Genomic DNA, 15212 nt, shown 5'->3' with positions numbered 1-15212 from the left:
TATCTAAAACCCCTCAGCACCAATCAGTTTCATTTTACAAACCATCACTGCCCTGTATTGGCTATGGCCCCGTACACACGACCAGTTTCCTCGGCAGAATTCAGCTTCCGACCGAGTTTCTGGCTGAATTCTGCCGAGAAACCCGGCCGTGTGTACAATTTCGCCGAGGAAGGCCTCGTACACACGGCCGAGGAACTCGACGTGCCAAACACATCGAGTTCCTCGGCCAGTTCAGCACTGAAGCCGCCGAGGAGCTCGGCGGGGCGAGAGCTCCCATAGAACAACGAGGAAATAGAGAACATGTTCTCTATTTCCTCGCCGAGCTCCTCGTCGGCTTCCTCGGCCGAAAGTGTACACACGGCCGGGTTTCTCGGCGGAATTCAGCCAGAAACTCGGTTGGAAGCTGAATTCTGCCGAGGAAACTGGTCGTGTGTACGGGGCCGAAGCCGACGAGGAAATAGAGAACATGTTCTCTATTTCCTCGTTGTTCTATGGGAGCTCTCGGCCCGCCGAGCTCCTCGGCGGCTTCAGGGCTGAACTGGCCGAGGAACTCGATGTGTTTGGCACGTCGAGTTCCTCGGCCGTGTGTACGGGGCCTATGAGTCTCTGTACATCACAGAGGCAGGAAACAACATGCAAAAACGAAACTGAAACTACAGGTACATTATATGATTGATTTTTATCTATTTTTAATCATTTTTAAAAGGAATCAGTTAACTATTATGTCTCTATAGTGTAAACAGTCATTTCAGCAAAAAAAAAAAAAAAAAATCCTTTACAACGCCTTCTAAGCAATATGTGAAAAACATTTTTTTACATGCCTCTAAATCCTTGTTGCTAGGCAGAATAGCTAATCTGCCTTCTTCCTGAACCGCGGTATGTCTTCTCCTATACCTATGCCGAGTGGCCTCCTGGGAAATGAATGTCATCATTTCCCAGGAGTCTGTGCGCTTAATTCTGCCGAAAAATCTCATTATTTCCATAAAGGAAATGACGCGATTGAGGTGGATCACAGCGCCATTTTCAAAAAGGGCACAAAGCCCCTAGTTCACAGTAGCCTTGCTGACGGACAAGAGAGAGCTTCAGAGAAGCAAAGAACAGCAATCGCGGGATTGCAGCAGCCCCGGACCATTTTGTAGCTAAAGGACCAGGCCACTTTTTGCAAATCGGCACTGCGTCGCTTTAACTGACAATTGCGCGGTCGTGCAACGTGGCTCCCAAACAAAATTGGTGTCCTTTTTTTCCCCACAAATAGAGCTTTCTTTTGGTGGTATTTGATCACCTCTGCAGTTTTAATTTTTTGAGTTATAAACAAAAATAGAGCGACAATTTTGAAAAAAAATCAATATTTTTTTACTTTTTGCTATAATAAATATCCCCCAAAAATATATAAAAAAATAAAAAATTCCCTCAGTTTAGGCTGATATGTATTCTTCTACATATTTTTGGTAAAAAACAAAATCGCAATAAGCGTTTATTGATTAGTTTGTGCAAAAGTTATAGCGTTTACAAAATAGGGGATAGTTTTATGTCATTTTTATAATTTTTTTTTTTTTTTTTACTAGTAATGGCGGCGATCAGTGATTTTTTTCGTGACTGCGACATTATGGCGGACACATCGAACACTTTTGACACATTTTTGGGACCATTGTCATTTTAACAGCGATCAGTGCTATAAAAGTGCACTGGTTACTGTGAAAATGACACTGGCAGTGAAGGGGTTAACCACTAGGTGGCGCTGTAGGGGTTAAGTGTTGCCTTAGGCAGTGATTCTTACTGTAGGTGGGCGTGGCTTGCTGTGACACGTCACTGATCTTGTTTCTGATGACAGGGAACACGATTAGTGACAGTGTCACTAGGCAGAACTGGGAGATGTTGTGTTTACACTAACATCTCCCCGTTCTATGTCTCCGTGAGACGATCGCGGGTATGGCCTTGGCGATTGAGCATGCTCACGGAGACATGCAACATAAAGGCAAGTAATTAATATGACTGGCTGATCGATTGGGGAGCTGTTACGGTAGTACGTTTAAGGGAATATGTTATGTATACAATTTTAACTTTAAAAAAATATATATATATATATATATATATATATATATATATATATGACCAGAGCCCCGCTTTTAAGTGTTATGTATGGTCCCAGTGGCCAATAAAGTGACGTGGGTGGCAAGCCCGAGCCCCTTACAAATGCTTGCCCAACATTCAGGGGTTCATTAATATACTGCCAGAAGCCACAGACTACAATTCTATAGGAAACACTGGGAGAGATTTACTAAAACTGGAGCACACAGAATCTGGTGCAGCTCTGCATATTAACCAAACCAACTTCAGCTTGTTAAATTAGGTTTTGATAATAAGCCTAGAAGCTGATCAGTTTCTATGCACAGCTGTACTAGGTTCTGTGTTCTCCCCCCACTGTTTCCAACTCGATTCAATCTTCAGTACAAACCTCATAACACACAGACTCTGACAAGCTTAATACAGCTAAACTCTAGGCAGCAATAATGCAGCATTCGTATTATAGTGCTTTGTTAACGCATGCAAAATCACGCCACGTGAAGACCCCTTTCACACTGAGGCGCTTTACAGGCGCCATAGCGCTAAAAATAGCACCTGCAAAGCGCCTCTCCTCTCACTCCAGTGTGAAAGCCTGGGGGGTTTCACACTGGATTGGTGCGCTGGCAGGATGCTCAAAAAAGTCCTGCAAGCAGCTTCTTAGCAGTGTATACACCACTCCTAAAGTGCCCCTGCTCATTGAAATCAATAGGCAGTGCCACAAATCAATAAGAAGCGTCACTTTGCGGGCGCTGTTAACTGTTTTTCAGCCGCTAACGCAGGAAACGCTCTGCTAGCGGTCGGAAAAAGGCGCTAAAAATAGCGTCGCTGTACCGCTGACGCCCGGCGCTGCTCAGTGTCTAAGTGCCCCAATGTGCATGGTTGTGCCCAAGGCAGACCATTTATTATAATGGTCCCTACATGCAATAAATGCAGTAAAGTAGCTCATGCACATTTTTGTGCTTCACACATTTTTCTGGGTGCCATAGACAATGAGAATGCAGGAAAAAATCACAAGCAGTGTAAATACCTGAATATGATTTGGAATAATTCTCGTACTAAGGTCCCTGTACAAAAGAGCTCAGACTTGGAGAAGTAGAAGCAGCACAAAGAGCATGGTGATAAAAGAGCGCAGTGAAAGAGGGATGAGCTCATCAGGCTGCCGATTCTTCTTCCATATTTTAGTCCAGGACAAGATCTGTAAGACCCCTTTCACACTGGGGCATTTTTCAGGCGCTTTAGTGTAAAAGCACTCAGGCTTTCACATTGGGATTGCAGATGCAGCTTCTTTCAGGAGCTTTACATGCGCTTTTTTTAACGCTAAAGCGCCTGAAAAACACCCCAGTGTGAAAGGGTTCTGTGTAACCTAAAGCCCAACTTCACCTCAAACCCCTTTTAAAGCGGAGTTTCACCCAATTAAGAGTCAGCAGCTACAAAAAGTGTAGCTGCTGACTTTTAATAATCAGACACTCAGGCCTCGTACACGCGACCGAGGAACTCGGCGGGCGAAACACATCGTTTTCCTCGTCGAGTTCTTGTTAGGCTTGTCGAGGAACTCGACGAACCAATTTTCTCCATTCCTGTCGAGGAAAAAGAGAACTTGCTCTCTTTTTGGCTCGTCGAGTTCCTCGACAGTTTCCTCGCTGAAAAATGTACACACGACCGGTTTCCTCGGCAAAAAAAATCTCTCACCAAGTTTCTTGATGGATTCTGCCGAGAAAACCGGTCGTGTGTACGAGGCTTCACCTGTCCCACTGTCCAGCGTTGCAGGCGCACAAAGCCTTGCTCCTCTCCCCCCTCCTCTCCACGGCACCGGCATTCTAACTGTGAGTGCCCAGCTGTGGCATGAGCCATACTGTGCGTTGTGAATGGCCAGGCAATCTTCTGGGAACTGTCATTTTCCAGAAGATTGCAAGGATTTGGAGAGGTGAACTTCCTTTCGGTGCCAGGGGAGGAAGTGGGAGCTGGGTGCCTGTCAAAACTGGGTATCCGCTCTCTCCCCCCCCCCAAAAAAAATGACATGTCAGGGGGTCACCAGTACTTAAAGCAGAAGTTCGTTTTTGGGTAGAATACAGCTTTAACTTTACATTTTTTGTTTCAATCTCAGTGATTTACAAGGTGATCGTTTACAAACAACCTATTCAGTTTAAAATAGAAATGAAAGGCAAACCATTTGTATATAGATAAAGAAAACTTTTTAAATACCTTTCCCCCCTCCCTTATTTAAAAGTGATTATATTCCCTCTGTTCTCAGCTGCGTACGAGCTGGGGGAGGAGAAACAGCAGTACAGTGAACTTCTCAGTGAAAGGCTGTGCAGGGGGATGGGGGTGTCAGGACAAGTCTGATCATTGGAGGAGAGCACATTGCGTTCCCAGCATAGCTAGAGAACTTCCCACAGTGTGCTCTCCTGCCTAGTGTGGTCAGCTTTTAATAGGGATGCCAAGGGACTGGCAGGAACACCGGGGATTTCACACACAAAGGAAGCAATCCAAAGAGAACAGGATACTGTTTCATACAAGTACATCAGGCACATATCACGTATATGAAATGTTGGGTTTACATATCCTTTAAGCATAACCTTACAAAATAAAAAATAATAATAACTTAATATACTAAACCACTTAGGGAAGCCAGAAAGTTTCTGTTACTATACAATTTTCCACACCTGGATACTTTGCTCCTTCTCTTATGTCATCAAAGGACCAGCTTTCACTTCCTGGTTCTTGCAGCCAGCCCCCTGATGATGTGCATGCACCGTGGCGACTGTGCCGTTGTCCTGCCGAAAATGTTCCCCTGGTGGATTCGGACCCCCCTGTACTGCGCAGGCGCGTTGCTTTCGCAGTACGAACCTCAACCGAGCCTCCGAAAATAGCCGAACATGTAGAGCCGAGAGTCAGCTCTACACGGCGCATGCGCAATGACTGTCACATATGCCGCACGCTCCCGATGCTAGTGCTACTCTGCAAGGGGCGGGGATGATTTTAACAATAAAGTACACGTCTTAGCAGGGTGGGTTGATGGGCGGGTTTTACAATGGCAATGTTGATGGGCGGATTTGCACATTTAACTCAGATGGCCAACACGCCCCGCTAAGACGTGTACTTTATTGTTAAAAATCACCCCCGCCCCTTGCAGAGTAGCACTAGCATCGGGAGCGTGCGGCATATGTGATTGCGCATGCGCCGTGTAGAGCTGACTCTCAGCTCTTTATGTCCGGCTATTTTTGGAGACTCGGCGCCGCGCCTGCGCAGTACAAGGCGGTCCTTATCCGCCGGGCGCAACTTATTCGGCAGAACACCGGCACATTATTAAGCTGGAGAAAACAGGAAGAGCTAGCTGGCCCCCTGATGGTAACACACAAAACACCTCCCATATATGCATTTCATCTGTGTATTTAGCAGTCTGCCTAGAGTTCAGCTTTAAATATAGCAATTCGCAATGATCATTCCATAAGGAAAGTAACCCATAGTGGAGGAGTTGGCCGCACATCCAAAAAAATCACTTTATTTAGACATATTCAACACTCTCCACACTACATACAAGTGAACATCACACTCCAGCTAACACATTTCACGCCAACATCAGCGCTTAGTAATAGCCAAGTAACCCATACCTAGCAGATTCCAGCATACCATGGCGCATTCAGTGAAGGGCAATGGTATAACTATGGACCAGTGAATGCTGCACATTGTGCTCTGCCTTCTAAAAGATCTGCTGTCCAACACTGCCGTTTACAATGGAATGCACCACTGCTTAAAGCGGAACTTCAGTCATTTTTTCATCTTTCCATCTATTAAATCTTCTGCCCTCGTTGTTTTAACTTTGGATAGTAAAACTTTTTTTTTCTGCCAGCAAATGCCTTATACAGCCCACTTCCTGTTTCTTGTCTGGAAAAAATCCTAGGCTTATGACATCATTCACAGCTCTCTCTTAGGCCTCGTACACACGGCCGAGGAACTCGACGTGACAAACACATCGAGTTCCTCGGCCAGTTCAGCCCTGAAGCCGCCGAGGAGCTCGGCGGGGCGAGAGCTCCCATAGAACAACGAGGAAATAGAGAACATGTTCTCTATTTCCTCGCCGAGCTCCTCGTCGGCTTCCTCGGCCGAAAGTGTACACACGGCCGGGTTTCTCGGCAGAATTCAGCCAGAAACTCGGTCGGAAGCTGAATTCTGCCGAGGAAACTGGTCGTGTGTACGGGGCCTCAGGCTCCATTCACACCTAGGCGTTTTAACACCTGAAGCGCGACGCTACAATACGCCGGAGGGTCGAAATTACATTATTCTCTATAGGGACTGTTCACATCTCAACGCCGAACGCTGAAACGACGATCGCCTGAAGCTCAAACAAGTCCCGGACCCTTTTTTGTCGCGCGTATCGGGCGGTTTGGGCGTATTTGAGCGTTTCCATTTCCAATAGAAAGTAATGGAAACGCTCGATTCAAGCGACTTGCGCGACAACGAGCGTTTGCTACGGGCGTTTCGTCGATTTAATCAATAGAACTTGTCGCCCATGCGGAAGATTAAAAAAATCTACCAACATAGCAACAAGTGATGAAAAGATGATAATTTTTCCTATTGGCTAAAATAAAAAACGTCGAAGTACAAAAACGTCGGTCAACGCTGTATGCAAACGCGCAAATAAGCATGAATAAGCACGACAAAACGCCGGAAAAAAACGACCGACGCTCAGGTGTGAATGCAGCCTTACACTCTTGTGAGAGTTTGCCAGAAAAGGAGGGGGGGGGTGAGTCATAAGAGGGCCAATGAGAGCTGCAGGAGTGTCTGTGTAAATCCAGGAAGTGAACAGGCACACAATTAAAATGGTTGCAGCCAGGAGGGAGATTTCTGCAGCATATTTGGCAAGTACAGAATCACAGTATATTTAAAATAATATGCAAAGTGGTTGGTGGGAAGCTTCAGTATGGCAAAGATGTTTTTATTACAAATTATGTAAGCAGACTGCAGTTCCTCTTTAAATGTGTGCGTTGTAAATACAAAACACATTAACAGGCAGTTTCCATTTGCAATTTCCTCTCAATAAGACCACAGAGTCCAAACAAATGCAAAGTAACGCAGGTCGAATGCAGTCTCAGAACGGTCATATGCATTACACCTCGTTAATAAATAGGAAGCTGCTGACCTTTGTTTGACGTGTGCTTCAAACACCACAAGTCATTCCCAGGACAAAACACTTGAAGTGCAGGAATGCACTGACCCTTCATGTATCACATCACACAACAGTAAGATAACATACCACTTAGCAAGAGGAGTGGGTCCCCCCCCCCACTACTACGGTGTGTAGACTACTGGTGGAAAAAGAATGTCAGTCAGCGACAGAACAAAGAAATAATTGGAAAGAATTACCTCTATAGTAGACGAAGGGCAACCTCAGAGCTTTGCCCTGTCTTGCTAGACTGATGTGCAGGTAGGTGACCCAGACTGCTGAGGTAAGTAGCACCAATAAGAGCAGAAGTTTAAACTGCCTGCGGATCTTCTTCAATGGCAACCAAGGCATCCTGCTGGCACCATCACCAGGCACAGCGGTGGGGCCGCGGACAGGGCTCCCTTACACACTTCCAGGGCGCATGAAGACAGGGGGGGTGTCTGTGAATATGAGAAGGTAAATACTGTCAGCGACTTCTTTAAAGCAGACAGACAAGAATGCCACAGACTTACACTGGAGGCAGCGGAGGTTACAATAATATGTAAGAAGGATGCAGCAACACAATTTGCTTCTCACTGGATGACTCTAAACCCCTAAAGATCGCTGACAGACCCGACACCTGCACACATCTGTCAGTGGCAACTGTTGGCACCTGTCTTCGGCAGAACTCCAAAATTAATAAAACATCAAAGGAATAGAAACTACTAAATATCCTACCAGAAATCTCCAGTCTGGATATCATTTTTTGCATTGTAATCTTGAAACATACTTGATGCACAATCCCTCCCCCCAGCAAATATACACATGCCAGACTTCAAATCAAGACCATCAAGGATCAATCCACCCAAAACGCACATTTCAGAATTGCCCACTGCTACGGAATATCTCTTTATCGAATTACAATTGTGGGGGCCAACAGAGTGCCACTTCTCCTGCTGCCTTGCCAACCACGTAACATAAATGTAAAAACACAGGTGAGACACCCCCTGTGATGGCCATGGGCGATTAGGGGTTAATCCAGCATTGTCCCACTGAGATCCTTCCGGCTTCTGCCACCACTCAGTCCCACGCATGTTGTTTATGATGTCATCGTCAGGCTTGCTGGCTTTTCTGGGTTCAGCAGGCGGTCCTTCCCCCTCCACTTTTTTTAATTAAGGGGCTATAGCTTCCCTCACAAAGTAAGGGGGAAATGAAAACCCTGTAGGATGGGACGATGAGTTAAAGTACTTTTTGAACTTGTACCTACAGGTAAGTCTATAATAAGGTATACCTGTAGGTAAAGTGAATATCTCCTAAACTTGCATTGTTTAGGAGATATTCACACAGCCAGTGACATCACTGACGCATGCGCTCTGAAGGGACGTTAAGTCCACTTTTTGAACATGTACCTACAGGTAAGTCTATAATAAGGTGTAAACATGCATTGTTTAGGAGATATTCACACAGCATGCAGCCAGTGACATCACCGGCGCATGCGCTCTGAAGGGACGGCATACCCATGTCGTACTTTTAAAACTCTGTGCCAGGGCCCCCCACGCGGGAGTGACATCATCACAGCCCTGGTCATTCATACAGCCGGAGTCCGCAAACCCCAGAAGGAAGACCGGGTGAAGATGGAAGCACTGAGGAGTCGTGACAGCGCTGTGCTAGAGAGCTTCCTGTGCATGCAAGTCTGTCATAATGTGCTAGACACGGGTGTCCAACCTGTGGCCCTCCAGCTCCTACAGAACTACAGGACCCATGATGCATTGCAAAGTTGATAGTTGCAAGCATGACTTCCAAAAGCAGATGTATGATGGTACTATAAGTTGGCATTAGCCGCAGGTTGGACACCCATGATAGTGCATACTAGTGCATTATGATCTAAACCTGCATGGGAGTGCAATTTTTACTACCACTTTAAAGTGTTACTAAACCCACTACAGTAAAATCAGTCTGTACATGTAAAGCATGCTTGTTATACTCACTCTGGAACCTAAGAGGTTAATCCTCTGCATTGTGTAAAAATGCTGTTTAATCCTGTCTTCTCTGATCCTCTCCTCCTTCCACTGTCCGCCAATAATTTCCTAATAACACAGTCTATGGCAGTGATGGCGAACCTTGGCACCCCAGATGTTTTGGAACTACATTTCCCATGATACTCAACTACACTGCAGAGTGCATGAGCATCATGGGAAATGTAGTTCCAAAACATCTGGGGTGCCAAGGTTCTCCATCACTGGTCTATGGTGTCAGGCTGCACATGCTCAGTTTGGTGTTTATTGCTAGAGAGGTATGTTTTTTTTTTCCTTGGAGGAGTGCATGTGATCAGCACTGGGCCAATCAGCACTGTCCAGAGGGTCAGGGGTCTTGCAGTCTCATAGGACAATCAGAAAACTACTCCTACAAGCTTTAACAAGTGCTTGGCTAGACAATGCTAGAAGTCACAAGACTGCTATTTACTGCTAATGAGAAATGGTATTTAGCAAAAAAAAAAAAAAAAAATGCATTTACATGCTCTGTGTACTGTGGGAGACCAGATACAGTGAATGCAGGGTCCTGGGTTTAGTAACACTTTAGACTATGTTCACACTATTGCGAATTGAATGCGGGTTTCCCCCGCATTCAAGTCGCATGTCAGGAGCCTGTGACCGTCTCTCAATGGAGCCGGTTCACACATTTCCAGAAGGGCTGCGTAGCGAATTGCACAGGAGTCCTGTGCGTCTTCTGGTCTGTTTCATATCTGAATTCAGGCAAAAATTCAGACCGGAAAGCGGTGAACAGAGACGCACCAGACCCCTGATGTGAGCCCTTGCACATGGCAATGTGGACTTAAGGAAAGCAGTGGGGTGGAAATCACTTTTTACCTGGAGTGGAGCATTAGGCAGGGTTCACACTAGTGTGAATTGGATGTGGGACCCCCCCCCCAATCCAGTTAACAATACCAGGAGATTGTGAGCTGGTTCACATATCTCTGCATCGTCTTCGGTGCAATTTGCACAGGAGTCCTGTGCGTCTTTTGGTCCGTTTTAGGTCTAAATTCAGCCAAAAATTTGGGCTGAAATCAGACCGAAACAGTGAATGAGGACGCACCAGACCCCTGCGTGCTCATAGGTGAACCCAGCCTGTAAAGATTACTGGATGATCCTGCCATAAGGGTCCTTGATCAAGCACCTCCTGCTAAGCTACTTGCACACCTGGCATTTATCCTGTGTGCTCCCAATCCCAGCATTTAGTGCGCCCAGGGGACACAGGTGCAGCATAGGGTTGCCACCTCATCCCTTTAGCCACTAACACATATCAAACAGGTTCCGAGGCTAATTTAATGCAGATAAGACACTGAGTTTATTTACCACCTTAATCAGCCACAGAATCTGTGTAATTAATATGTGTTCAAATTTAAAGGAATGAGGTGGCAACGTGTCCAGCCCAGCTTCCCGCAGCCTGTCAAAGCCTGTGACCAGATGAAATACGCTGCAGCTGGACCCGGCTGAACACTGTACTGAGTGGTACTTATGTTTAGCACCACATCCATTAGCAGGAGGCAGGTATTTTGCATTTCAGGCATCCATCCCTCAATGCACAGGGTCCTAAACATGAGTAGCACTCTGTACAGCAGCATATTTTACCCGGTCAGACTTTGCCAGGCCATGGGCAATGGGGCTGGACGCTGCCACTGTGACTTCAGGGATTGGACGCACAGGGGATAAACGCATAGTATCTAAACAGCTTATAGGGTGACAACTGTCTCTGGGTTGTACTCCTGCGTTGTCACCTGTTACCCCCAGTAGGGTTGCCACCTCATCCCTTTAATCCCGAACACATATGAATTACACAGGTTCTGAGGCTAATGTAATGCCGATAAGGCACCAAGTTTGATTACCACCTTAATCAGCCACAGATCCTGTGTGAGGCCCCGTACACACGTCCGAGGAACTCGACGTGCCAAACACATCGAGTTCCTCGTCGAGTTCAGTGTTGAAGCCGCCAAGGATCTCGGCGGGCCGAATTTCCTCATTGAACGAGGAAATAGAGAACATGTTCTCTTTTCGGCCCGACGAGTTCCTCGTCGGCTTCCTCGCTGAAAAGTGTACACACGACCGAGTTTCTCGGCAGAATCCAGCTCCGATCGAGTTTCTGGCTGAATTCTGCCGAGAAACTCGGTCGTGTGTACGGGGCCTCAGTCATATGTGTTCGGTTGTAAAGGGATGAGGTGGCAACCCTAAACCCCCCGGTGGAGGCTGCACACCGCCATGTAGACACATAGGCAGGCTTCTGTTATTTAGATCAGGAACAACGCTTTGCAGTGGATGCTGGAGCGATCACACAACAATCAGGGGGTGTCAGAAAGAAATAAACATTGCATTGTGAAAAGCATGCATGGTATGAGATCACACATGGTATGAGATCACGCATGGTATGAGATCACGCATGGTATGAGATCACGCATGGTATGAGATCACGCATGGTATGAGATCACGCATGGTATGAGATCACGCATGGTATGAGATCACGCATGGTATGAGATCACGCATGGTATGAGGTCACACATGGTATGAGGTCACACATGGTATGAGATCACGCACGGTATGAGGTCACGCACGGTATGAGGTCACGCACGGTATGAGGTCACGCACGGTATGAGGTCACGCACGGTATGAGGTCACGCACGGTATGAGGTCACGCACGGTATGAGGTCACACATGGTATGAAGTCACACATGGTATGAGGTCACACATGGTATGAGGTCACACACGGTATGAGGTCACACACGGTATGAGGTCACACATGGTATGAGATCACACATGGTATGAGGTCACACATGGTATGAGATCACGCATGGTATGAGGTCACACATGGTATGAGATCACGCATGGTATGATATCACGCATGGTATGAGATCACGCATGGTATGAGGTCACACATGGTATGAAGTCACACATGGTATGAGGTCACACACGGTATGAGGTCACACATGGTATGAGATCACACATGGTATGAGGTCACACACGGTATGAGATCACACATGGTATGAGGTCACACATGGTATGAGGTCACACATGGTATGAGGTCACACATGGTATGAAGTCACACAATGAAGGAAGTATCCAGTGATGAAGAATAGTGTCTGGAATGTCAGGTTTGGGGTGGACTGATCCTGTAAGCAGAGAAAAGATGGAAGGTAATAGAGGGGGGACCACCTTCAGCAGGCGATCTCCATAGGATGCAATGAGGAGGTGTACAGGAGATAATAATATCCAGAGGAAGATCCTCCCAGCAATCCAGGGACAGAAGACTTCATGAAAGGCTATGGTGGGGACACACTGCCATCATCCCTGCACTCCATGGTGTCACTCATGTGATGGATGGCTGCCAGTGGAAGGTCACCGAGCTCTCCGGTCACACCGTCTCCCTCACATGATTCTCCCGCACACACGGGGGGACTCTCCTCGTCATTCCACAGGTGTCTCCGCCGTCTCTTCTCTCCCCCCTAGATGTCTGTTTTCTCCTCCATCCTTTCTCTCCTCTCCCGCTTTCTTCCAGCTCCTTCTACTTCACGGCGAACTCTTCTCCCCGGAGACTGTACCGGCCTCCTCCGCCCTGGGTGTCGTCTCCCTCAGCGCCCGGCCTATAGCCGTCTCTCGGCTCCCCCAAGGCTGTCTCTCCTCAGGAGCATCAACGCTGCAACGCAGCCCAGCTTGAATCGGGACCAATCTAAATACGGGCACGCTTCTTCCAATCAGAATGCGAAGGGTTGGAAGCTGGCCAATCGGGGAGGCAGCTTAACGGGACTGCAAAGGGCTAGGTTGCACCCCGGCGTCCATCTCCACGCCAACGCGCGCACACCTTGCGGGAAAGACCATTCTCTGTGGAGGGGGGAGAGAGGGCGACGATTATGCGCAGAAATTTCAGTTTCATTTAGTTTTTCTGTGGATATTGAAGGATTGTGTAAGACGATTAGTAAGGAATAGATTTTTCGCAAAAAAGGAGTAAATAAGGGAGCGTGTTGGTTTTATTTTATTATTGGGGTTATAGGGCCCCCTATTGAGTAGGATAGTTGTGTCCGAGTGGATGGAAGGAGCCTTTGTGTTCGCAGTGATGCTTAGAGCTGATACAGGATGCAAGGATGTGTGTGTGCTGTGTGAGGCAAGGCTGTGTGAGGGAAGGCTGTGTGTGTGCTGTGTGAGGGAAGACTGTGTGTGTGCTGTGTGAGGGAAGACTGTGTGTGCTGTGTGAGGGTAGGCTGTGTGTGTGCTGTGTGAGGGAAGACTGTGTGTGCTGTGTGAGGGTAGGCTGTGTGTGTGCTGTGTGAGGGAAGGCTGTGTGCTGTGTGAGGGAAGACTGTGTTGTGTGAGGGAAGGCTGTGTGCTGTGTGAGGGAAGGCTGTGTGTGTGTGCTGTGTGAGGGAAGGCTGTGTGCTGTGTGAGGGAAGGTTGTGTGTGTGTTGTGTGAGGGAAGGCTGTGTGAGGGAAGGCTGTGTGTGTGTGTGCTGTGTGAGGGAAGACTGTGTGTGTGTGTGTGTGTTGTGTGAGGGAAGGCTGTGTGTGTGTGCTGTGTGAGGGAAGACTGTGTGTGTGTTGTGTGAGGGAAGGCTGTGTGTGTGCTGTGTGAGGGAAGGCTGTGTGTGTGCTGTGTGAGGGAAGGCTGTGTGTGTGCTGTGTGAGGGAAGGCTGTGTGCTGTGTGAGGGAACGCTGTGTGATGGAAGGCTGTGTGTGTGCTGTGTGAGGGAAGGTTGTGTGAGGAAAGCTGTGTGTGGGCTGTCTGAGGGAAGACTGTGTGTGTGCTGTGTGAGGGAAGGCTGTGTGTGTGCTGTGTGAGGGAAGACTGTGTGTGTGCTGTGTGAGGGTAGGCTGTGTGTGTGCTGTGTGAGGGAAGACTGTGTGAGGGAAGACTGTGTGTGTGCTGTGTGAGGGAAGGCTGTGTGTGTGTTGTGTGAGGGAAGGCTGTGTGCTGTGTGAGGGAAGACTGTGTTGTGTGAGGGAAGGCTGTGTGCTGTGTGAGGGAAGGCTGTGTGTGTGTGCTGTGTGAGGGAAGGCTGTGTGCTGTGTGAGGGAAGGTTGTGTGTGTGTTGTGTGAGGGAAGGCTGTGTGAGGGAAGACTGTGTGTGTGTTGTGTGAGGGAAGGCTGTGTGTGTGCTGTGTGAGGGAAGGCTGTGTGTGTGCTGTGTGAGGGAAGGCTGTGTGTGTGCTGTGTGAGGGAAGGCTGTGTGTGTGCTGTGTGAGGGAAGGCTGTGTGTGTGCTGTGTGAGGAAAGGCTGTGTGTGTGCTGTGTGAGGGAAGGCTGTGTGAGGGAACGCTGTGTGATGGAAGGCTGTGTGTGTGCTGTGTGAGGGAAGGTTGTGTGAGAGAAGGCTGTGTGTGTGCTGTGTGAGGGAAGGTTGTGTGAGGAAAGCTGTGTGTGGGCTGTCTGAGGGAAGACTGTGTGTGTGCTGTGTGAGAGAAGGCTGTGTGTGTGCTGTGTGAGGGAAGGCTGTGTGTGTGTTGTGAGGGAAGGCTGTGTGTGCTGTGTGGGGGAAGGCTGTGTGTGCTGTGTGAGGGAAGGCTGTATGTGTGTGTGAGGGAAGGCTGTGTGTGTGTTGTGAGGGAAGGCTGTGTGTTGTGAGGGAAGGCTCTGTATGAGGGAAGGCTGTGTGTTGTGAGGGAAGGCTGTGTGTGAGGGAAGGCTGTGTGTGTGCTGTGTGAGGGAAGGCTGCGTGTGCTTTGTGAGAGAAGGCTGTCAAAAAAGTAATCTGAGGACCCATTCACACCAGGAACTGCACGTGAATCACACAGGAACACGCTGTACTGTGTGAGTAACATGCACTGCATTTGCAATCTGCATTTAGGGTGTTGTCAACTTTGCACCGACACCCGCTGCAGATGGCAAGGGCAGAGAGATTGGAATGCAGTGCGAGAAATGGGCATTAAACGCGGGTTTCCTGTGTCGCCTTATAGTAAGAACGGGCCCTTAATCAGTGTTTATAAACAACACTGCTCCAGACTGCGATTATACAAAGTGGTCAAT

The 15212-nt window shown here is 47.8% G+C and overlaps 1 protein-coding gene across 1 annotated transcript in view; it reads right to left on the bottom strand.

Moving 5' to 3' along the window:
* Positions 1-13019, bottom strand: part of B4GALNT4 (beta-1,4-N-acetyl-galactosaminyltransferase 4) — a 141155-nt gene extending 128136 nt beyond the window's left edge. The window contains exons 1-2 of the mRNA XM_040328445.1: positions 12409-13019; positions 7429-7668 (exon numbers count right to left, since the gene is read on the bottom strand). Coding sequence (XP_040184379.1) covers positions 7429-7579 — 151 coding nt within the window. The 5' untranslated portion in view covers positions 7580-7668; positions 12409-13019. The remainder of the gene's footprint in view (positions 1-7428; positions 7669-12408) is intronic.
* Positions 13020-15212: the final 2193 nt, after the last annotated feature.

This window comes from Rana temporaria, chromosome 11 (genome assembly GCF_905171775.1).
Source record: "Rana temporaria chromosome 11, aRanTem1.1, whole genome shotgun sequence".
In the NCBI taxonomy this organism is placed as follows: domain Eukaryota; kingdom Metazoa; phylum Chordata; class Amphibia; order Anura; family Ranidae; genus Rana; species Rana temporaria.
The sequence above is the reverse complement of the archived record's forward strand: the minus strand, read 5'-3'. Positions and strand labels throughout refer to the sequence as shown.